This window comes from Grammomys surdaster, unplaced genomic scaffold, assembly GCF_004785775.1.
Source record: "Grammomys surdaster isolate TR1022 unplaced genomic scaffold, NIH_TR_1.0 205, whole genome shotgun sequence".
Taxonomy (NCBI): domain Eukaryota; kingdom Metazoa; phylum Chordata; class Mammalia; order Rodentia; family Muridae; genus Grammomys; species Grammomys surdaster.
Window position 1 is genome coordinate 734,741 of NW_021604650.1, and position 24,673 is coordinate 759,413.

The following is a 24,673-nucleotide window of genomic DNA, read 5'->3' on the forward strand; positions in this document are numbered from 1 at the left end:
GGAGAGAAAGAGAGAGAGAGAGAGAGAGAGAGAGAGAGAGAGAGAAGGTGCTAACTGGGAATGGCATTAGGCATTTAAAACCTCAAAGCCTACCTACCCCAGAGATCCACCACCTCTAACAAACCACGCCTTCTAATTCTCAAACAGTTCCACTAACCATGGACCAAGCATTCATGAATACGAGTCTTTCGGAGGCCATTCTCATTCAAACTGCCAGTCTTGTTACTTGAAAATGGAAGGATTATCTACTAGTTTACTGAGACAGGCTGTGCTGTGATCTACTAGTTTACTGAGACAGGCTGTGCTGTGGTGTAGACTTAAGTGCCTCACTGGGGTATAAATATGAGTTGCCAGGCCTGATAAGCAGGCTTGTAATTTGAGTTACTCAGGAGGCTGATGCAGGAGGATCACAAATTCTCTAACCCAGCCTGGTTAGTAGATCTAGTCTCAAAAAGTAAAAAAGATAGCCAAAAATAGAGTTCATTGGCAGAATACTCAACTAGCTACCAAGTACAAGTATATGGCCCTTCAGTCAATCCCACTGCTGCTGAAATAAAATATGAGTTGTCAGAAGGCAACAGGTGAGAATTACACAAAGGAGGGTGCAAAGGGATCAAAGAGCTGAGGTCAGTCCCTTGTCATTGATGTCTAGTGCTGTTGGTGCTCGAGATTTAGACACAGATATCTGTTGAGGGCCTGTATTGTGCTGTAGAGGAAACATGACATAGAAGGGAATGGGATGGTCAGCTTGGGGTTACAGCTTCTGTGGGGAGTTGATAAAATAGTCTTAGGTGTGGTTTTTCTGGAGGGGAGGGAAAAGAACCCAGGTAGGTGACAAGAGGAAGAACAGAAAGAGAACCAAGGGCATATAGTTCCCTGAATGCTTTTTGAGTAGAAGTCAAGATTGAGAAGGTGGCCGAACGGTGGTGGCGCACGCCTTTAATCCCAGCACTTGGGAGGCAGAGGCAGGCGGATTTCTGAGTTCGAGGCCAGCCTGGTCTACAGAGTGAGTTCCAGGACAGCCAGAACTACACAGAGAAAACCTGTCTCGAAAAACAAAACAAAACCAAAAAAAAAAAAAAAAAAAAGATTGAGAAGGTGACTGCGTGGAAGAAGTGCTGACTGGGTCAGTTGACCTTCATGAGCCCTGGTTTAATAGAATTAGGGGAAGAAGACCAATTGAAACTAGGGGTCCTGTCACATGGAAGAAAGGTTCTAAGACCTAGAATGTTTTAGTAGCTCCCTCTTCCTAGGTCCTAGTTGGTAGAAGGGGAGTTACAGTACTTAGGAATCACAGCCCTGGCAGAAGAGAACCAGGCTGCCTCTGAATTGAGGGTTCCTGCCCTGAGGGAGCTTTTCTCATCTGCAGAGAACTGGGAACACAAGCCAAAGAGGCCTGGCCGTCATTGCACATACTTCTGGAGCACCCTGAAAAGGAAGACTGATTGTGAGAGACAGATTGACCTTTGAGAGAGACCTTAACCTACAGAGAAACAGGCAGGCAGCTATTTCCTGCATGCCAGTTCTTTTGGTAACAATAAAATGATTGTCTTAGGGTTTTAGTGCCGTGAACAGACACCATGACCAAGACAACTTGTAGACATTTAATTGTGACTAGCTTGAGGGATCAGAGGTTCAGTCCATTATCATCAAGGTAAGAGCATGGCAGCATCCAGGCAGGCTTGGTGCAGGCAGAGCTAAGAGTTCTATATCTTCATCTGAAGGCTGCTAGGAGAAGACTAGCTTCCTGGCAGCTAGTATGAGGGTTTTAAAGCTCACACCCACAATGACACTCCAACAAGGCTACACCTCCTAATAGTGCCACTTCCTGGGCCAAGCATATACAAACCATCACATTGATCAAATTTAGTATTTTCACTCCCAAAAAACTATATACTATTGTAGTTAATCTTGGTTGCCATCTGGGAAAATGGAACCTCAATTAGAGTTGCCTCAATCAGATTACCCTGTGGGTCTATCTCTAGAGCATTTTCTTGATTGCTAATTGGGCCTGAGCTGTGTAAAGAAAGGTAGCTGGAAGGAGCTTGGGAGAAAAACCAGTAAGCCCCTTTTCTTTCTCTGGTTTCTGCTTCAATCTCTGCCTTGTCCCTAGATGATGAATTATAACCTTTAAGTAAACCCTTTCTTTTCTTTCTTAGTTGGGGTTACTATTGCTGTGATGACCATGACCAAAAGCAACTTGGGGAAATGTAAAAGTAACTTATTTTCTCAAATGAAGGGATGAGATGGGAGCTGTACCCAAGCTGTGCAAATACATGGCTTGGGCTGAGCCCAGAGCCGTTTCTCTGTTCTATTAATCTGTAAGGCTTAGGCTTAGAAGCTTCTAGCCTCCATACAATCTAATCTAGGCCTAGAATGTCTCAGCCTCTGAGGCATACTCACCAGATGTAATTGCCATCTTGGAGGCTTACTGATGAATAAACTCACCCTTTCCAGCTCTTTCTGAGCTCTGGCTGGCTGAACTCAGCTGTTCTAGCCTGAACTACTCTTCAAGCTGACTGATTCAAAGTGGCTTCTCTCAGCTTCTGACTGAATTGCTTTGCTTAGCCTCAAACTAACACTGGTAATCTGTTCTAATCTTCTGGCTCCTTTTCATTCTGTCTTCACTTGTAACTTGTCTCTGTAAAACAGTCTTGGTAAAACTGTGTTTTCACTCTCTGTGCTGTTCTCTTACATCCTCTCCTTCCTATCCATTCTCATTAGAGTTGAGCATATCCTAGCTCTGACTCGTTTTATCACATCTTTCTCTGATTCATCACTTTGTATGCCCCTCAATTAGAGGTCACTTTAAAAAATGGCAGTTTCCTTCACTGTTTGGGATTAAAGGTGTGTATTTTTTTTTTTAATTTATTTATTTATTATATGTAAGTACACTGTAGCTGTCTTTAGACACCCATATGAGGGCACCAGATCTCATTGTAGATGGTTGTGAGCCACCATGTGGTTGCTGGGATTTGAACTCATGACCTCTAGAAGAGCAGTCAGTGCTCTTAACCGCTGAGCCATCTCACCAGCCCCCTAAAGGTGTGTATTAAGGGTGTGTCTGTATTCTAGCCTAAGGGATTAAAGGTGTGTCATTCCAGCCAAATCCAAGTTGCTGGATTAAAATTTCTCTGTAACTTCCTCCTTTCTGGTTAAGCTGAAAATTGCACACAGTTTAACTTTTACAACAGAAACACTTACCAGTCACACAAACTTAAGTCTGAATGTTATGGAGATCTTTTGATGGGATGATCCTTCCTGACTGTAGTCCCGAGAGCATCCTTCAGCAAATGTTCATTCATTCACATCAAGATTTTCCAGTCTAATGAACTGATGGTCTGTCTGTTTTTTTTTTTTCTCCCAGCAAGTTTGTTGAGCTGCCCTCATGCAGGGCAAATCAGCTTTCTATGTTGTCTGTGTTGCTGTCTTTCTGCATTTTTAGACTGATAGGTCTGGTCTGAGACCAAGCTGGAAAGAAAACATGATTTTATTTTGTTTGGTTGAGACAGCTTTTCTATACAGTTCTAGCTGTCCTAGAACTTGCTCTGTAGAGCAGGTTGGCCCCCAACACAAGAGATCCACCTGTCTTTGCCTCCCAAGTTCTTGGATTAAAGGCGTGGGCTGCCCCCTTCCAGCTGAGGAAGCATGCTTTCAAGCTCCTTTCCTTGGCTTTCCTCAATGATAGATTGTAACCTGTAGCCCCTTTACCCCGCAAGTTGCTTTAATCTTGATGTTTTATTACAACAACAGAAAAGTAGTTTAAAAAATAAATAAACTAGAATAACTAAAAAGCAGAGTCTGGTGGTAAAACCTGAGGCAGGAGAACTGTATGTTGAAGGCCATCCTGGGTACCTAAGCATGACCTTAAGTTCGATCCTCTGAGCACCTGTGAGGGTGGATGGATGAATAGAACTTCATCCTAAAGCATTGTCATGTCACATGTGTCATGTCCCCGCCCCACTCACCCCTCCTCCCTACATCATACATAGACTAGTTCATACTTTAGGGGGTCAGTTAAAGTTGTCTCAGTTGGTAGAGTGCTTGTCTAGCATACATGAAACCTTGGGTTTGACTTCTATCACTTCAGATACCAGGCATGGTGGAAGCAAGAGGATTAGGAATTAAAAATTGACCTTCACTACATAGTAAATTTGAGGCTAGACTACTTGAGACTGAAGTATACATTGTGGTCTACAAATCAGATATGGATAGAGAAAACCAGATATGTTGAGGAAACCTAGAAGCCCCAGGAATGATATCTGCCAGATGATCAAAGAGGTCAAGGCAGGCATATGATCTCTTTCTTTCAGCTCTGGAAACGTGGGACTCATGACTAGATAAAAGGTAAAGGGCTAAGAGTGCAGTTTCAGGCACCCTGGCTGTGTGCCTCATGCTGATTTGTTGGGGTCTGATGGGGAGATGGAGCGCTGCCCAGGAATCACCATCCCACAAGGCATCATCAGCCCTGGCATCTTCACAGCACATTCTCCTTTCTGCAGTCACCCAACAGGAAAAGACGCCGCCACCTCGGCCTAACTTGCTGGAAGCAGGTGTCGAAGGCTGTGAGGAGTTCAAGCAGCAAGTGTCATGGGAGCAGGAGTTCCTGGTGGGGAACAGCCCAGGAGGCAGTGGACGGGCACTCTGCATGGTGTGTGGGGCTGAGATCCGGTTCCCATCAGCAGACACTGCTCGTGCACATATCCTGGAGCAGCATCCTCATACCCTGGACCTGAGCCCCTCTGAGAAGAGCAACATCTTGGAAGCCTGGAGTGAAGGGGTTGCTCTTCTGCAAGACATCCAAGCTGACCAGCCATCCCTGCCCAGCCTAGGTAGTAAGGGTGAGGGCTGAGGGAGAAGTGGGGCCTCTGGGGGCCCTTGAGCTCAGTGGGCTTTTGCCCCCTCAGAGTCAGGCCAGGATGGCCAGCCAGACCCCATCTCCAACCCGGATCCTGCCAGGATGCCAGCAGAGATCGTGGTCCTCTTGGACTCCGAGGACAACCCATCCCTCCCTAAGAGGCTCCGGCCCAGAGGACTCCGCCCTCTTGAGCTGCCTGGTCAGTCAACAGGGGAGCTTCAGCTTAGTGGGACACTCTGTGCTAAGGGGCTGGGGTGGGAGGGTGTTCTCTGGAACCTGAGGTTAAATGCTTGGGTACAGTGGCCTTAAAGTGCTAAAGTTTTTTCCTTTTTCAGTTGCCCCTGTCATAGAGCAAGGGAATAAAAGGCCCCGTGGTCAGAGATGGAAAGAGTCCCCTGAGGATGAGCCTGCTAGAAAGAAGAGAAGCAGGCATATGTCCAAAAACTTGGACCCTGACCCAGGTGAGGGGACTTAGGGGTGCTGAGCCTGGCTGTAACACTGGAGCATGGAGTCCATGAGGGGTGAGCGTCAGAGAGCATCTGCACGGGCTCAGCCAGAGCTTAGGGTTTTTGCCTTTGGGTTCTATCCTCTGCTACTCACACTTCTACGTGGCCTTCTTCCAGACCCCCCATCTCCTGAGTCACCCACAGAGACGTTCGCAGCACCAACTGAAGTCCGACATTTCACTGATGGCAGCTTCCCCCCTGGCTTCGTCCTCCAGCTCTTCTCCCACACGCAGCTCAGGACCACCGACAGTAAGGACTCTTCTAATGACAGCAAAGCTGCCGAGGGCCTGCCCCAGCCACAAAGTCCCTCTTCAGGTGAGCCCTCCTGGGAGGGGCTGGTGAGGAAAACCGAGTCCTTGAATCACAGCCAGAGCCCAGGATAGAGATGCTGGGCGTTTAAGCCTCCAAGAGAAGGCTAAGGTCAGGAGTTTGAATGCTGAAGAAGCTGTCCTGTAAGCTGAGCATCTCTGGTAGTGGTCATTAAGTTTTGATAGGCCTCCCAAAGCTTGGTGCTCAGCTTAGTCCATGAGACTGGTTCCAGCTGGAGCCCTGGAAGAACTTACCCTGGTGATAAGTTGGCCCAAGTGAGGTAGGTACTCAATCATTTAAACAGGTGTGGGGCCATGGGTGAGTGACGAACAGCAAAAGGATACTCCATAGTACAAGGAAAAGCTGGTGTTTGTGTTTATAACCTGCCTACTGACTGAGAAACTCTGGAATATAATTGATTTAATCCTTATAAAAATACCTTATAAACCAAGCATAATCTAACACTTTAAAGTCTGAGACAGGTTTGCCACAGGTTGGAAGTAGCCTAGGTTACAGAGTAAGAACCTATCTTGGTTTTTTTTGGGTTTGTTTGTTTGTTTGTTTGTTTCTCTGTAGTCCTGGCTGTCCTGGAACTCACTTTGTAGACCAGGCTGGCCTTGAACTCAGAAATCCACCTACCTCTGCCTCCCAAGTGCTGGGATTACAGGCATGCGCCACCACTGCCCAGCTGTGAGAACCTATCTTAAAAAACCAAAACCTAAAAAAGCTCTTTACATGAGCTGGACGTGGGGACCAGGGAGGTAGATGGCTCATCAGGTGAAGGTGCTTGCTTGATGACTTGGCTTCAGTCCCAAGAACTCACATGGTAGAAGGAGAAAACAGGCTGCCAGACATTGTCCTCTTTTGGCAGACACACTGCCACCTCCTTAGTCCCATTCTCTCCCTTTGCCATGCCTGTGGTGCCCTGTCATGAAGAAGCATTCACTTCTACGTGTACGCCATGGCCCACGTGCTTCCCCTCCCCCAAGTAAATTAACACAAACAAACACATTTTTGTTTATTAAATTTTTTTGGTATTTTGAGACAGGATCTCACTATGTAGCTTTGACTGTCCTGGAACTCACTATGTAAACCAGGCTGGCTTCTTCAGTCCACTTGAGACCTCCCTGCCTCTGCCTCCTGAGTGCTGGGATTAAAGGCATTTGCTACACTGTCCAGCTCTTTAATTAGTTATTTTATAGCCAGGTGGTGGTGGTGTATGCCTTTAATCCCAGAGGCAGAAGCAGGTGGATCTCCATGAGTTCAAGGCCAGCCTAGTCTAAAGAGCTAGTTCTACAACAGCCAAGGCTATACAAAGAAACCCTGTCTCAGAAAAATTTTTTTATTATATTTTAAATTAAGGGTATGAGGTTGTATGTGGGTAAGTGCATGAGCGTGCCAGCACCCGTGGAGGTACTGCAGGCTGGAGGTATAGGAGGCCTGGAGATGGAATTAGAGATGATTTTGAGCCACCAGGGTGCATATGAAGAATCAAACTCGTGTATGTTTTTAAACACAGAGCCATCTCTAAGACTCCAGGCTCTTTCTGCTAACCTATAGTCCTGTTACCACAGTGGGAGAGTCAAGACTGCCATGCCCTCCAGGGACAGAGACTGAGCCTGGTTCCTTCCCTTGTCTCTCATTGAATTCAGATTACAGCATCTCAGGATAAGGAACTTGTGAATGAAGGATTGGTTGCTGCCAGGGACTGCTTAGACCCTTGTCCCACAAAGTTAGAAATATATCATTAATATACTTTTGGAGCAGAGGTGAGTAAAACACCTATTAGGCAGCTACAGGCTTCTGGCATGGGGCTTGTAAAGAGGAAGTAAGCTTTTAGTATGGAGGCAAGCAAACGTGTCATTTCCCTTGCAGGTCCCCAGTAGTGCCCACTTGTACTAGTTTGGTCATATCCTTCCTCACTGGAAGTCTATAGAGGAGTACGCCATGTGCCTCTATTTGCCTGAATGGTCTTCACTCTTACAACAGGCCTCACTTGTATACTTGGGTCAGCTTTAGTGTTCTCGAGCTTCAGCTTGCCACATTCCAGTGTTAATTCCTGGGTGAGCGTATCCTCCTTGGAGTTGCATGCATGCTTCTGGGCCTTCTAGATCAACCTGGGGTCTTCTGCCTTCATCTGCCTGTATGAAGGACTCCTTTATCTTGAGTCTTGGGGTGTCCCAGTCCCAAACTACCTGTCTGGGGTGGTGAGTTGAAGCAAACTGGAAGGGTCAGGGCACCACAGGTGATGGCAAAGGGAGAGAATGGGACTGAGGAGGTGGCAGTATGTCCTGGTGCTGTCATGATACATGGAACCTTGTCAGGACAGAGCTGCTGCTACTGCTGATTTCTTGTTGGGAACCCAGAGGCTTGACAGCCCCAGGGTATACAGCTTCCATGTCAGTAAACTTTCTACCCCTGCAAAGAGGAAAGAGTAAAAATCCTAGATAGAGAAACAAGAGGTAAAGGAGTTTACAAAGTAAGAGAGAAAATTAACTGAAGATGATCTGTCCAGAAGGCCTTTCAGGGGAGAAGGGTTGAAGAGGGTTTTTACTCTGTTCGCCCAGTTTACTTAGTACACATGATGGCTGATTTTTCTTTGATCAGCTTCCCAAGTGCTTAGAATATAATTGTAAGCCACTGTATGATGCCTGGCTTTGCTTTTTTTGTTTTGTTTTTTTGTTTGTTTGTTTGTTTGTTTTTCGAGACAGGGTTTCTCTGTGTAGCCCTGGCTGTCCTGGAACTCACTCTGTAGACCAGGCTGGCCTTAAACTCTCAAACTCAGAAATCCGCCTGCCTCTGCCTCCCAAGTGCTGGGATTAAAGGCAAGCGCCACCACCGCCTGGCGAAACGGTCTTCTATAGCTCAGGCTGGCTTTAAACTATGTAACTAAGGCTGGCATTAAATTCCTGATCCTCTGGTCTCCACTTTCGAAGTACTTTGGAGGCTGATCACCAAGCTACAGGCAAGGTCTCTCCAAGCTGAACTGAGCAGGGAGTGCAGAGGGAAAGGAAATTTGCCTACACGTGCAAATGGGAGCCTCAAAAGGTCCTTTGGTTTCACTCACTTTTATGTCCTCAGCATCTAGAACAGTATGTTGGGTGGGTTTTTGTTTGTTTAAGATTTATTTATCTTGCTGGGCAGTGGTGGTGCACGCCTTTAATCCCAGCACTTGGGAGGCAGAGGTAGGTGGATTTCTGAGTTCGAGGCCAGCCTGGTCCACAGAGTGAGTTGAGGCCAGCCAGCCTGGTCTACAGAGTGAGTTCCAGGACAGCTAGGGCTATACAGAGAAACCCTGTCTCGAAAAAAAGAAAGAAAAAAAAAGTATTTATTTTATATATGCAATACACTGTCACTGTCTTCAGACACACCAGAAGAGGCCATTGGATCCCATTACAGATGGTTGTGAGCCACCTTGTGGTTTCTGGGTACTCAGGACCTCTGGAAGAGCAGTCATTGCTCTTAACTGCTGAGCCATGTCTCTAGTATGTTGTTTTTAACAAATTATTTGATTTTACCAATTCAGACTTGGAAGCCAGTTGCTGTGGTGAGCGCCTGCTAGATCAGAGAAAGTACATCCTAAAAGGAGAGCTCTCCATCTCCACATTGTTTCAGCCCCTCCCCCCAGTGAATGTCTCTCCTACTTCCTGTGCGTCTCTGTCCATCCTCCTGACTTCTTACTCAGTGTTTGTTTTTTTCTCCTATATTCACTCCCTGTCAACTGGTTGCTTGCTCTACCTCTTTCTTGACCTATGTTTTATTTTATTTAATCTTGTTTACGATAAACAGAAAGCTTTTGGATTAAAGGTAAGTGCTAAGGCTAAACCACATCACAGTTTTGTTTTTTTTTTTCTTTCTGTAAATAATACAGTCTCAGGGTTCAAAGCATGATCAAATATTCTGCAACATTTCTCCTTTTTTTTTTTTTTTTTTTTTTTTGGGTTTTCGAGACAAGGTTTCTCTTGTATAGCCCGGGCTGTCCTAGAACTCACTCTGTAGACCAGGCTGGCCTCGAACTCAGAAATCCACCTGACTCTGCCTCCCGAGTGCTGGGATTAAAGGTGTACGCCACCACCGCCCAGCGAGACTTAAGTATTTTGTATTCAAAAATTCTGTAAGGGCTGGAGAGATGGCTCAGTGGTTAAGAGCACTGACTGCTCTTCCAGAGGTCCTGAGTTCAAGTCCCAGCAACCACATGGTGGCTCACAACCATCTTTAATGGGCTCTGATGCCCTCTTCTGGTGTGTCTGAAGAGAGCAATGGTAAATACATAAAATAAATAAATAAATTATTTATTTAATCTTTTTTAAAAAAAAAAATTCTGTGAAAATGTTCATGTCAGTGTCCTATGAACTCAGCAATTTGAGTGTCCTGAGCAGTCTGTAATCCAAAGCTGATCTTTGGGTGATGTTTGTCAGCTTAATACCAATCCTGGCTAGGTAGAACACAACAGCCAACGCAAAGGTGTCCGTTGATTGCAAAACCTGGTGGCAGAAGAGGCATGGGGCAGTTTTGCCCTGTGGTTAGCGATACCACAATCCAGGTGGATTCATCTTTACAGGGTCCCATCATGTTCTCAGAGACTTCAAAGGTTACTGTTAGGAATGGTAGAAAATTTAAGCAGCTCTCTTTCAACAGATCTCAGAAAGGTTTGAGGGTCATAATCTATTAAGTACACAAAGTTTGTTTCTAGTTTCCTGTTTCAGACTCCAACACATACAGGAAGCCAGTTCAAACTTATTTCCAGTATTCTGTATAACTACTAGTATCACAACAGAGGTCATACATATATAATTTTACAGATTTTGAGATAATATTTATACCTTCACAAAAGTTTTAGAGTCAAACAAAAACCAGAAGGTTATGAAATTAGTGGCCTTTGTTTTTTGTTTGTCTCATACCAGGTGGTTCTTCCTTTAACAAGCATTCATGAGTTTAAGGGAGAGAGCCATGGTCCAATCCCACAGCCAGCCTTAAGTTTTAATTGAACTGCCATGACAGACAGACAGTTTCCACTTAGGTCTGCTGAGGACAGCAGAGGTGAGCTGGAGGTGAGCGATACTACTTGGCCAGTTCACGCTCTGTCTTGGGACACACTCTCCGTCCTCTTTCTTCAGATGTTTCTCTTGTCCAGTGCTCTCTGGCTTCCTTAGTTTGATGCTTTTATTCTCCTGGAAAGATAAAAGCAAAACCCTGCCCCAGCCCTAATTCCAAGGGGCTTTCTGTTATCCAGTCTCTCTCCGAAGCTGTTGTGTTCTGCTCATGGACAGGACACAGGCAGTCTGACTATTCTTGATAATACCTTTAAATATTTTCCTCAGAAGCATTCATTATGGTTTGTATCTGAGATTGGAGGAATTTTAATCAGTGTTTTTCATTGCTGCAACAAATCATGTCCCCATAAACTCATGGCCACATTAGCCACATATGGCTTTAATTTTCCTCTTTGTCCTTCTGACCCTGTACACTCATCTTGCACTTTGTTTTACCTGAGATAAAGTTCCAATCCCCAGAAGTTGAATATTTACTTCCTGAAGAAGCCAATCTGGGTACCAATATTTTGGTGAAATTATTATTACATCTGTTCCTATGTCGTCTAAACCTTTAATTTCATGCCATTTGTTTGTATGTTTACCCTGGTCTCTGCTGTAAATATAGCAGTTCACCAAAAGACTTGTTTTCTGGTCTCCCCTAAATTTTTTGTTTTATCTACTGAAGCTGTTCTATCCCTTGATTAAATTCAGACCAATGGGTTTTTTGTTTGTTTGTTTGTTTGTTTGTTTTTGTGTTTTGTTTTTTCCTCTTCCCTTCTTCCTCTTGCTCCCACCCCACTCGCTCCAGGCCCTGGCTCACTCATATGTGGGCATCAGATCTCATTACATACAGATGGTTGTGATCCACGATGTGGTTGCTGGGATTTGAACTCACGACCTCCAGTCAGTGTTCTTAAGTGCTGAGCCATCTCACCAGCCTGGTTTTTCCCATCCTTAACTATCTTCTTGAGGGCTTCCAAAATCTGATGGCTTCTTAGTTTGTCTGCAACTGGTGTAATTTCTTTTTTTTTCTTTCTTTTCTTTCTTTTTTTTTTTTTGTTTTTTCTTGTTTTTTTTTTTTTTGTTGTTGTTGTTGTTGTTTTTCGAGACAGAGTTTCTCTGTGTAGCCCTGGCTGTCCTGGAACTCACTCTGCAGACCAGGCTGGCCTCAAACTCAGAAATCCGCCTGTCTCTGCCTCCCAAGTGCTAGGATTAAAGTTGTGCACCACCACTGCCTGGTAAGGTGTAATTTCTCTGTTAGTGTTGGATTGCCAAATATTGTTTATAACAAAATCTCAATCGTTCGGTTTTGCCAATTTAGACCTGGGAACCAGCTGGTGGGGTGAAAGCCTGCTGAATCAGAGAGGCAGAGAAAGCACTCAGCTGACCTTCCTTTATAGCCAGCATCCCAAAAAGAAAATTCTTCTCCATGTTGTCTCAACCCCTGCCCCCAACTGAATGTCCCTCCCTTTACTTCCTGTGTGTCTCTCTGTATCCTCCTGACTTCCTCTTACTCTCTTATGTTCACTACCTGTCAACAGGTTGCTTGACTTATGGTTGACTTTAATTCTGTTTACAACAAACAGATTGTTTGGATTGATTGGATTAAAGGTGTGTGCTAGGGATGAGCCACACCAAGTTTTTCCAATAAATAACCCAGTCTCAGGGTTCACAGTATGATGAAATACCCTGCAACCCGACATAAAGAAAGCTCTTGAGCTAGAAATTGCTTTCTGCTCTTACTTGTCACTTGAGTGGTGTGTCATTTCCAAGCTCCTTATGTAGGGTTTGTCCTTAGTGAGAACTAAAAGAAATGGGCTTGGTCCAGCCTCTGCAGAAGGAATGAGTGTGACCGTACAGTTGGAAAGGATTGGGTGGGAAGTAAGAGTTGGAGCAGCCCACTCAGGAAGAGACCTCTTCTAGGGCCCAAGAGTGGAAGGTACCAGTTTGTCCCAAAGACTAGTAATCAAATCTCCCAGCTTTCTTTCCTTATTTGCCAAGCTTTTAAAGAGCTTTTGTTTTATTTACTTGTGGGAGGGCACATGCCATAGTGTAGAGGAGGTCAGAGGACAGCCTTCAGGAGTCAGTTCTTCCTTCCACTGGGATTAAACTCAGCTCAGCAGTTCAGTGGCTCCCAGCTTCTGTTCCTTGGCTTTAGTGTTCTGGTCTCCATCACATCAGGCTTTGCTCTCTGCTTTTTTATCTCCATCCATTGATTCCTCTGCCCCCTCGTCACCCAAAGGAATCAGTAGCTTGAGTAGTCTCCAGCTTCTGGATCCTTAACTAAGTTCTGAGCTTTTTGTAATGTCTTGATCATGAAAGTAGTGCATAGTAAGCTTTATGGTTTGGTTTTACAGAAGGAAAAACTGTAAACCAGGCGTTGTAATGTTGTACACCTGTAGTCCCAGCCTGTGCCTTTGAGCTCAGGTACCTGATGCCAGCCTAGGCAAAGTAGCTAGATAACACCTCAAAAGAAAGGCCATGGCTAGAGAGTTGGCTCCAGGGTAAATACTTGCTGTACAAACCAGATGTAAGTTTGATGCCTGGTTCTCATTAGGAGAACACCAAGCTGGGTGTGGTGGTGCACAACTTTAATTTCAGTATTTGGGAGACAGAGGCAGGTAGATGGATCTCTGTGAGTTGGAGGCCAGCCTGGTCTATAGAGCGAGTTCTAGGACAGGCAGGACTACACAGAGAAATAATATCTTCAAAAACCAAAAAAAGAACACCAACTATGAAAGTTTCCTCTTCCCTACACTCCCACACCATGCCATGCTACCTCACTTCATCCGTAGCTCTTGTACAGAGCCACAGTGAGTAAAACTAACCCTGAGCATCTGCAGATGAAGGTGTGTGGACACAGCTGTACTGCAGGGCACACAGTGACCCGCTACAGCTTCCACGATGATGTGTTTTCTATGCTGTGTTTGTGTGTGTTTTAGGAAGGAGGTTACAAGGGCAGGGGGACAGATACGCAGGGTCTAGGAGATGAGAGGGACTAGGGTGCATCACGTGAAACTCACAAAGAACCACAAATTTTTTTTTGTTTTGTTTTGTTTTTCGAGACAGGGTTTCTTTGTGTAGCCCTGGCTGTCCTGGAACTCACTCTGTAGACCAGGCTAGCCTTGAACTCTCGAACTCAGAAATCCGCCTGTTTCTGCCTCCCAAGTGCTGGGATTAAAGGTGTGCGCCACCACCGCCCAGCAAAAAATTTTAAAAAGTAAAATGAATACATTAAAATTTAAAAAAAAAAAAAGCAAAGGAAGTTACTAGCATGGGACACTTGTTTAACATGTGTATAAAATCCCAATGTGTATGGTTGTTTGGTCCACATGTAAGTCTGTACATCATTGGTGCCTGGGACCTGCTGACTCCAGAATCACCTGCAGAATTGCAGATGGTTGTGAGCCACCATGTAGATGTGGGAAATTGAACCTGAGTCCTTTGCAAAAGTAGCCAGTGCTCTTATAGAGTCTGTTCTGTAGGCCAGGCTAACCTTGATCTCTTAGTTCTCTGGCCTCACCCCTTGAAGCTAAGATTATAAGCATAAACTGCTGTGTCCAGCCAAGAGTTTATCTCCAATACTGAAAAAGTAAAGTGCTGTGGGGTGCTAGGCCTTGGGCATTGTCTTAGTTTAGGTCTTAAATTGCTGTAAAGAGACACCATGACCATTGTAACTCTTAATAAAGGACAACATCTAATAGGGTTGGCTTACAGGTTCAGAGATTTACTCTATCATCAAGACAGAAAGCATGGCAGTGTCCAGGCAGGCATGGTGGGGGAATTCTACATTTTTTTATTTTTTTAAAGAAAGACGATGTATTTCTGGTTAGAGTGTAAGATGATATAGCCACTATGGAAAAGCAGTTTGGCAGTTCCTCAGATAGCTAGACAATTATTCTGTGCCCTGGTGATTCTAGACATGATATATAAGGGCAGGAGGGTTCTATTCTACATCTAGACCAGAAGGATGCAGGCAGCCAGGAGGAGGGTCTCATCCATGCTAGGTGTAGCTTGAGCATAAAGTCTCATAGCCTGCTTACACATAATCAGACTTTTCCAACAAGGCCATACCTCCTACTAGTGCCACTTCCAGTGGGCCAAGCGTATTCAAACCACCACAGGTTTGTACAGTTTCTTAGCCAGGATCACTCACCCAACAAGTTGTAACTTGTCATGCTTCTACCAGACACCCAGTTGCAAGCTGATACACAGCCCTGTTGTGTGGCAAAACTTTTCTTTAGGAGATGCAATTCACACAAATCTATCTTCCCCACCCCATTAAAGAACCTGCAACAGACCAAAAGTATGCATGCCACCAAAGTCCAATGTGGTGAACCAATGGTTTTATTGTCACAGGAATATGGATGAGGGATTATTTACAGGAACAGAAATTATTCAAAGGTAGCTGCATTACCAAAGCCATGGGTGACATGTCACTCACAAAGGTGGAAATTTGGTGCACACTGCATGGCCTATAGGCAGCTCAGTTAGGCTAAACCTCTTCCATGCAACCTCTTCAAAGTTGGTTTCTGCTTCTTCCAGGCAGTTGGTGTGGTCTCAGGCAGTTTTTCTCTTGAGTGTCTTTGAAGCTCAGCTTTACTTCTCTGAGAGGTACTCACAGTTTTTATTGTTTACACTTGTAGGGAGGGGCTTAGTGAATTTAGCTAGTTTGGGGGACTTCCTGAAACTATTTTGAGTTGTTTAACCTTTCTACTTAAGGAGCTTAAAGACAGAATGTTTCAATCTCAGAAGAAATTGTTAACACGAGTCCTCTGTTTTAGTGTCTGGGTTCAAGTGTATCTCCAGTAGAAGGCTGGACTGACCCTAGCAGGGGCTATCTCCCTTTGTAAAAGCAATTGATTTTCTCCTGTCTTTGGCTGTCACCTCTTCTAGATCTTCTATCAGCCTGCACGAAGCTGTTATTTCTTCTTTCTTGACTCCTTCATCCCTCTGACCACTGTCCCACTTATTTCCAGGCTGGAACCTTTACTCTTGTCAACTGTCTTCTACTTGTCTCTGGAGTCCACTGGGCTAACTTTATCTATAACATTCTACACCAAAGTTTCTTCTTTGCCAACTCCCATTGATTGCCATAAGGTTAGAGCCAGTATTTAGGTCTTTGTATTCTCTCGCTCCGTTTCTACCTTCTGTCATAGCCTGGAACAGGTTATACATACCCTTGTAGACCCTCATACCCTTTTCTTCCCAAGTGCTGGGATTACAGATGTATATACCATCACACCTGACCTTTCTCACATCCCTTGCTTATTTTTTATTGATTCGTACAGTAGCACATCATATTGTTGTCTGTCATTCCTTTTCTAGACTGTAAGCTTATTAGCCCTATGATGAGCCCAGTGGTCATAACACTTCCAAGTTTAGCATAGACAATGTTGTTTATATGTATTTAGGAGATGACATCTGGGTCCATAGCTCTAGATACTATCTGTGAGGTCATAGCCTGGCCCTCTCTTTGGTTAATAACCTCTCTCCTAGTAGCTAGATGTTTCCTCTATTTGGTTTGGTGGATTAAAAGTTGTCAGCAGAGTATGACAACAACTGACTGTAATCTCAACACTAGTGAGGCTGAGGCAAGAGGATAGTGATGAGTTTGGGGCCCATCCTGGGCTACTGAGTGAACTCCTGTCTCAAAACAAAACAAATAACCCTAGCACTCAGGGGGCAGAGGCAGGCAGATTGCTGTGAGTTTAAGACCGGTCTCGTTTACATAGCAAGTTCTATGGCAGGCAGGGCTACCTTACAAGGCCTTGTCATATTTCCCCTTTCTAGCAACTTGCTACAGTTACCCCTTTCTGTCTCAAACTCCATGTCAGCCCATTAGCAAACTTCAGTTTACTCCTACCAACTGCCACTACTCTGATGTAATGTTGCCTTAACTTTCCCTCGGGAAATGAGAACTAGGGCACCAACTCAGCCCTTAGTGTTGTGCCTCTGAGCTACTGCCCCACTGTCTTTACTTTTTATTGTGAGACAGGGTCTTACTCAGTTGCCCATATAGGCCTTGAGCTTTGGGTTATAATTTTCTTTCTCCACCTTCCTATAGGCTGGAGTTAAGAGCATGTATGTGGTCCACACCTAGTTTGATGAATCAATAGATAGAGAGTTAGAAAGGGGGAGGGGGAGGAGAGAGAGGGAGAGAGAGAGAGAGAGAGAGAGAGAGAGAGAGAGAGAGAGAGAGAGGGGGAGAGAGAGAGAGAGAGAGAGAGAGAGAAAGTCGTGTGAACCCAGAACTTAGAATTGTCCAGGCAAGTACTCTACCACTGCACTTGCTATATTCTCAGTTCTTTTTTTGTTTTTGAACAGGGTCTCTATATAGACTTGGCTGTCATAGAACTCACTGTGTAGCATAGACAGGCTGGCCTCAAACTCAGAGATCTAACCCCTCTGCCTCCCAAGTGCTGACATTAAAGATGTGGGTCACGGTGCTTATCTTGTATTCTCATGCATAATTTTAAACTCCAGGAAAAAAAAAACAGCAAAATCGTATCTGTCTTAAATTGTATAAAGAAAAAAATTTTCTTGGTAAAAAAATAACAGAAATCATCTGCCTCTCGTCTCATGCTGGGATTAAAGGTGTCTGCCAGCACTGCCTGGCTTTATTTTATTTTATTCCCTCTTTGCAGTGGTTGAACCTGAAATCTCTTTTTCATTTTTCTTTCTAAGATCAGACCGGTCTCTTTATTTTTATTTTATGTTTAGTGGTGTTTTGGCTGCATGGATATCTGTATAAAAGTGTCAGAAGTTCTGGAACTGAGTTATAGAAAGGTGTGAGGTTCTGGTTGGTTCTGGAAATTGAACTGCGGTCCTCTGGAAGAGCAGCCAGTGCCCTTAATCAGTGAGCCATAGCCTTTAACTCCTGCCTCTGCCTCCCTAGTGCTGGGATTGACTTGCCATATATCACTTGCATGGGCCCAAGTCAAGGACATTTTTGTGTTTCTACCTTGACCTAGCTGGAAGCCAGCTTTGCCATTCTCAGTAACTTCACCATGTTGTTAAGATACCTGACTATAAGACCTATCAGCTCAAAGGATGTGGAGCCTGGATAAAGACTGCAGAGCAAAGCTCTCAGTCACTGACTCAGGGTGTCTGTGTGCCGTGTATGCTCTGCCTTATCAGTCCTGTGCTATGCAGCCAAAGCCATGTTTAGACTTCTGGGTGTTCCCTACCATATCACTTCTATGTGCAGTCTTGAAGTTAGAAGTCGGAGAGTGACATCATGGGCCCTGTGAACCTATATGCTAAATACACAGGGCAGAAGCTGCATTTAATGCTTGCTGTGTGTCTAAGGCTGTAAGGCCAGCCATTCCTGGTCATTAAGAGTGAGCCTTGTACTTTCCTTGGACTTCTCCCAGAACAAGATACTGAGCTATGGGAAAGAGAATGGTATGACTTGCAGTTTTGGGGACCATTGGAAGGTCTGACTGTGCTCTCTGCTCCCATCCCTTCCCAGCCTCCCCTCCGGGGCTCCGTGGGACACTGGATCTCCAGGTTATCCGTGTTCGGATGGAGGAACCACCGGCCGTCAGCCTCTTACAGGACTGGTCCAAGCACCCCCAGGGCACCAAGGGGGTGGGAACAGGTGACAACCCAGACTGGCCCACGGTTCTGTCAGAATCCAGTGCCACTGTTAAGGGACATCCAGAGGCAGGAAGTGGAGTGTAGGTTTTTAGTTTTCTAGAGAGGGAGGGGTGGGAAGAAGGAAAGGTGGGTGGGAGGAGGTAGTTATCCCCCATTGGCTTAAATCTCAGATCTGCCCAGCTTGGCCACCTGATGGAGAGTTTTTAAGAACAGGTGCCAGGACAGTGTGGAGGGGGGAGGGGTGACATCACTGTCACATCGGGGTACTAGAAAATGCCTGCCCTTGGCCAAGCCTGAGGTAGGCAGAGGTGGCTTAGGTTGTTGGGTGGTAAGGCATTAGGCCTGTGGAGAACACCTTCCCCAATCCTTTGCTGACCCTATAACCCCACCTCCTTCCTCTCAGCTCCCCACCATTCTCCCCTGGCACAGTGCCTTATGCAGAGGTGGTCATGATGGGGTTTGAACTGAGTCCCACTACCTCGGGGGACACCTTTCCTCCCCCACTTCTGGCTCCTACAGCAGGAGGCCTCCATTACCTCTTACCGCCTTGTCCCTGCCCGAGGCTCCCGTTACCACCCCTTTACCTGTCGTCCTGTTGCATCTATTGTCCTGTTGTATATATTGCCTTTGTTGACAATAAATTATTTTTTTTTTATTAAAAGTTCTGTGTGCGCTGTCATTGGGGGAAGCAGCTTGACGGACAAAAAACTGAAAAGTAGTCCTGGGTGGGAGCCAGAGACCCCTGTCCAGGGGAAAGCAGAAGTGACCCCAGAGTAGAGCTTGCTTGGACCTCAGGATCTGTTTTAACTTGGTGTTAGGCACCTGAGAGACCGGTTTTCTTTACCTGATCTACCCACCTAGTAGTGCTGTGTCCAAGCAAAGCTACTATGGGGCTGGGGACACTCGCACCCAAGGAGCTAAGAGTTACTGGGACCTGATCCTGGCCAGTCTGCATAAATACCTCCCCTTGATGTGAAGGTGGTACATCCCCGCTTTCTCAAAGGACTGTACCCTCCACTATACAATTCACTTCTATTCCCCAGCCTTAACCCAAGTCTGCCTAGGGTCTGCAGATCTAGGCATCCTGAGCTATCTCTACATAGACCTAATCTGTGGCTTTTGCACTTGGGGTGAAAATGAACATCCCAGATTGCTTCCTCTCAAATCCTAGATTTCATTGTCCAGTTCAGAATCCCCAGGAGGTATAGTGAAGGTGGGGCCACCCCACACTGCTGACTGTTCCTGGTATATTATGGAGGCTTGGGGAAAGGTAAAGAGGAAGCTACGCGTCCATCATGAAGAGTCAGGATATGCTGTGTACTTGCTTAAGCTAAATTCCCTATGAGGCCAGAGATCTCATACTGGACTGCTGAGAATTGGCCCTTTTAAGCCATCTGATATTCTCAGGAGTCCTAGAATGTAAAAGGTCCTTGTCCAGGAGAAGAGACAGGAATGAAGTAGATTCGGGAGTTAAAGTTTCAAGGTTGCCAGGCGGTGGTGGCGGACACCTTTAATCCCAGCACTCGGGAGACAGAGGCAGGCGGATTTCCCAATGCTGAGTGACTCCTTTATGTCACAAGGTTCTAGACAGGGTTCTAGACATTGAAAGCAGAACCAGGAGGAAGCCAAACAAGCCCTATGTCATGGTGTGACTGTTCTGGGGAGAGACCAATAGTAAACAGAAATACATGCTAAGTAGAAAACCAGCTTGAAGAAAGAGCACTTTATTTATCATAGGTTTTGTTTTGTTGAGACAGGATCTTTTTATGTAGCCTTGGCTAGCCTAGAATTCACTGTGTACACCAGGTTGACTTCAAACTCACAGAGATGCACCTGCCCCTGCCTCCTACATCCTGAGACTAAAGGCCTGGACCACCTTGTTCAACTTTATTCTTGCCTGTAGCCGAGAGTAGAACTCACTGTGTAGCCCAAGCTGGCCTGGAAGTTGCTCTGTAGTCCATGCTGACTTCCAACTTGTGACAGTCCTCCAGCCTCAGTATCATAAGTTCTGGAATTATTTTCATCAAACTACTGCACCCAGCAAGTTTCTTTATCCATGGATTTGTGGATGGGTCTCTAAGCTGGCTCCATATTGTGTCTACTGTGACTCTTCAGGATATTTTGAGGTATACACCAAGCATGTTTTCATCTGCAAGTACTTCTGTTTGCATCTCTGAGCAATTGACTATTCAATAAATTGTACAATTATCACACTTAAAAAAAATATGTTTGAGTTCAAGGTGAGCCTGGTCTACAGAGTGAGTGCCAGGACAGCCAGAGCTATACAGAGAAACCCTGTCTCGAAAAACAAAAAACAAACAAACAAAAAAATATGTTTAATCCCAGCACTTGAGAGGCAGAGACAGGCAGATTTCTGAGTTCGAGGCCAGCCTGGTCTACAGAGTGAGTTCCAGGACAGCCAGGGCTACACAGAGAAACCCTGTCTCAAAAAAACAAACAAACAAAACAAACAAACAAACAAACAAACAAAAAAAACCAGAAAAAAATATACATGTTTTGCAGGGTTTCTCTGTGTAGAACCTGGCTGTCCTGGAACTCACTCTGTAGACCAGGCTGGCCTCCAGAAATCCACCCGCCTCTGCCTCCCGAGTGCTGGGATTAAAGGCATGCGCCACCACTGCCCGGCTCTTCATTTTCTTTTGAGACATACTTTCACATAGCCCAGGCTGGTTCAAATTGTGAAACCAATAATGGCCATACATTTCTGATCTTTTTGTCTCCAATTCGAGGGATAAGCTTGAAGGTGTGTCCCACCACACCTACAGCTGAGCTACATCACCAGTCTTCTGGAAGAAAATAATTTAGTCAAGAGATATGGATAATTGTAGGAGTTTGTTTTTGCTTTTTTTTTTTTTTTTTTTTGAGACAGGGCCTCTCTATTTATATATCTATGTAGCCCTGGCTGTTCTGGAACTCAGTATGTAGACTGGCTTGGCCTCAAACTCATAGAGATCCACTTGACTCTGCATCCCAAGTGCTTGGATTAAAGGCATGAAAAAACATAGATAGTTGAACAATTTAGCAAAGCTAAACAGAGCAAACACTCTCAAGAGTGGGTTACACCAAAGGGGGGCACCCAGTGGTGCTCTGCTGTGGAAAATGAATATATATTTTCAGAGGACTGAAAAAGGGATTGGATCACCTAAGACTGGAGTTAGAGACATTTGTGAGCCACTATGTAGATTCTGGGAACCAAACTTGGATCCTCAAGTAGAGCAACCAGTGCTCTTAACAGCTGAGTCAACTCTCTAATACCTCAGTTATGGATCATAAAGGCATTTTTTGTTTGTGTTTGTTTTTTTTTTTCCAGACAGGGTTTCTCTGTGTAGTCCTGGCTGTCCTAGAACTCACTCTGTAGACCAGGCTGGCCTCGAACTCAGAAATATGCCTGCCTCTGCCTCCCAAGTGCTGGGATTAAAGGCGTGCGCCACCACGGCCCAACTGTGTTTGGTTTTTTGAGACAAGGGTCCCCTATACAGTCCTAGATAGGCTAGGACTTACTATGTAGACCAAGCTAGCCTTGAACTCACTGAGATTTGCCTCCTTTTGCAGAGTGTGGGATTAATGTCATGTGCCACCACACATAAAGTTTTTTTTTTAAATGTAAAATGTATTTGTATGTGTATGTGCACATACTGTGTGTGTATGTATACATGTTGTATGTATGTGCACATGCTATGTGTGCACGTGCTGTGTGTGTACACGCACACGCTGTGTGTGCATGTGCGGGCTAAAGGACAACTTGTGGGAGGCAATTCTCTACTTCTACCGTATGGCTCAAACTTAGGTCATCAAGCCTGGCAGGAAGTACCCATCCCCACTGAACAATCACACTAGCCCTCTTTTCTTTTTTTTTTATTTAATTTTTTTAAAATTTTATTTATATGAGTACACTATAGCTGTCTTTAGACACACCAGAACAGAGTATCAGATTCTGTTACAAATGGTTTTGAGCCACCATCACACTAGCCCTCTTTTTTTTTTTTTTGCTTTTGTTTTTGTTTTTGTTTTTTTGAGACAGGGTTTCTCTATGTAGCCCAGGCTGTCCTGGAACTCACTCTCTGGAGACCAGCCTGGCCTCGAACTCAGAAATCTGCCTGCCTCTGCCTCCCAAGTGCTGGGATTAAAGGTGTGCACCACCACCGCCTGGCCTACACTAGCCCTCTTATAGAAGTATTTTATATTTATGAGGTAGGTGGCATATTTATTGGATAAGGTAACCCGTTTCCTTCTAAAATTCTCTCTAAAAGGAGATCTGGTGGACCAGATCTCCTTTTTTTTTTTTTTTTTTTTTTCCATGACCCTCTAGAAAAGTGTATGAAAGGGATTTGGGGTCAAAGCTGTAATAGAAGCGATGTCTTTATGGCACAGATCTTGTGAGGACACTGGCCCTTTGTACACGTAGGTGGAGAAATCCCCTAGTGCCTCAATTTCTGACACAGCAGTGGACAATCTATCTGCAGCTTCAAAGATGTTTAATGAGAAGTGTTCTGGCCAGCCCGAGAGATGGCTACTGAGATGTGCTCCTGTATTCTCTTGTCTGTTGTCTGCCTGGCTTCGCCCCCACTGCCACTGCCTGCTCCCAGTTGTGGTCTTGTTCCCGGAGTGCCAAAACCTCCTTCCTGCCTCTTGCTCTTTAAGTGGCTGTTCTTGTTAGGCCGATTCCCCTATACTCAATCCAAAATCTAGTCAGATCATGTTACTAGGCAACTACTCATCTCATCCCAGAACAGAGACAAAGTGGTGGCCCCCAGCCCGGCTACCCATCACTTTCTGGCTCCTTCTATTAACTCCCTGCCCCTGGGCTTGTCTTAGTTTGCTTTCTATTGCTGTGTTTTGTTTTTTATTTTTTATTATTAATTATTACTATTATTATTATTTTTTTTTTTTTTTTGGTTTTTTCGAAACAGGGTTTCTCTGTGTGTAGCCCTGGCTGTCCTGGAACTCACTCTGTAGATCAGGCTAGCCTCGAACTCTCAAACTCAGAGATCCTCCTGCCTCTGTCTCCCAAGTGCTGGGATTAAAGGCGTGTGCCACCACCGCCCGGCGTGTTTTGTTTTTTAAAGAGAACAACCTGAGAAGGAAAGGGTTTATTTAGCCTTCATCTCCTGATACAGTCCATCATGGAGGAAGTCAGGAACTCAAAGCAAGAACCTAGAAACTGGAACTGAAACAGAGGCCATGGAGGAATGGTGCTTACTGGCTTGTTCCGCATGGTTTGTTCAGCTTCTTTTTTCCTTTTGTCTTCTTGAGACAGGGTTTTTCCTGTGTAAAAGCTTGGTTATCCTGAAACTTCCTTTGTAGAAGAGGCTAGCCTTGAACTCACAGAGACCCACCTGCCTCTACCTTTGAGTGCTAAAGGTGTACACCACCACACCCAGCTCCAGTTTGTTTTTGTAATCTCAGGACCACCCATGCAGAGTGGTAGCACCACTCCTTTTGGACTAGACCATCCTATATCAACCATTAATCAAGAAAATGTCCTATTGTCTTGTTTACAAACAATCTTCTGATGAAGAAGGCATTTTCTCAATTGAGGTTTCTCTTCCTGGATAACTCCAACTTGGGTCAAAGTGACAAAAATTAACCAGCACAGGGCTCTAGGCTCATTGGCCTTCTTGTTCTTCAAATGGCCTGGTACACCCCTGCCTCAGGGCCTGTATACTGTGTTCCCTCTGCTTGGAATGTTCTTTTTTCAAATAGTTTCAGGGATCATGCCCTCAGCTTCATAAAGTTTGAAACTTCATATTTGTTGTTTGTTTGTTTAATTTTGTTTTTGTTTTGAGACAGGATTTTAAGTAGCCCAGGCTGATCCCTAATCCTTGTAAATAAGGATAGCATTGAACTCCTGATCCTCCTGTCTCTCTACCTCCCAAGTACAGAGATTCTAAGAATGAGCTACCACACTCAGCTTCTTGAAGCCTTTTTTCAAATGTCACCATCTCAGTGAAGATTTCAGTAACCTCAGTGTTGCCACTTGGGGCTAAGGGTGTATGTAGTTCAGTGACAATGACACAGGTGTTTAGCAGCTCCTGCCAGATCTCCTCCTAAACTGAAAACAAACAAATGTCCATCATGCAACTTGCTTTCTGTTCTCACTCTGAAACACTGACACATCTTGGTTGGTTCTTTATGGTTGCTTTGTTGTTGTTGTTGTTGTTGGTGGTGGTGGTGGTGGTGGTGGTGGTGGTGGTGGTGTGTGTGTGTGTGTGTGTATGTGTGAGTGTGGTGTGTGTGAGTGTAGTAAATGCATCTGAATAGGGAGGTATGTAAACCGGTGCTTACACACAAAGGCTCATTCCTTTGAGATAGGGTCTCTCACTGACCATGGAGCTGGACTAGCT

General features: G+C 45.0%; 1 protein-coding gene across 1 annotated transcript in view; it reads left to right on the top strand.

The window, feature by feature from the left end:
- Window positions 1-18,427, top strand: part of Spindoc (spindlin interactor and repressor of chromatin binding) — a 20,934-nt gene extending 2,507 nt beyond the window's left edge. Inside the window, exons 2-6 of the mRNA XM_028771269.1 lie at window positions 4,503-4,832; window positions 4,908-5,057; window positions 5,194-5,319; window positions 5,482-5,679; window positions 18,181-18,427. Of these exons, the coding sequence (XP_028627102.1) occupies window positions 4,503-4,832; window positions 4,908-5,057; window positions 5,194-5,319; window positions 5,482-5,679; window positions 18,181-18,392 (1,016 nt within the window). The 3' untranslated portion in view covers window positions 18,393-18,427. The remainder of the gene's footprint in view (window positions 1-4,502; window positions 4,833-4,907; window positions 5,058-5,193; window positions 5,320-5,481; window positions 5,680-18,180) is intronic.
- The last annotated feature ends 6,246 nt before the right edge of the window (window positions 18,428-24,673 follow it).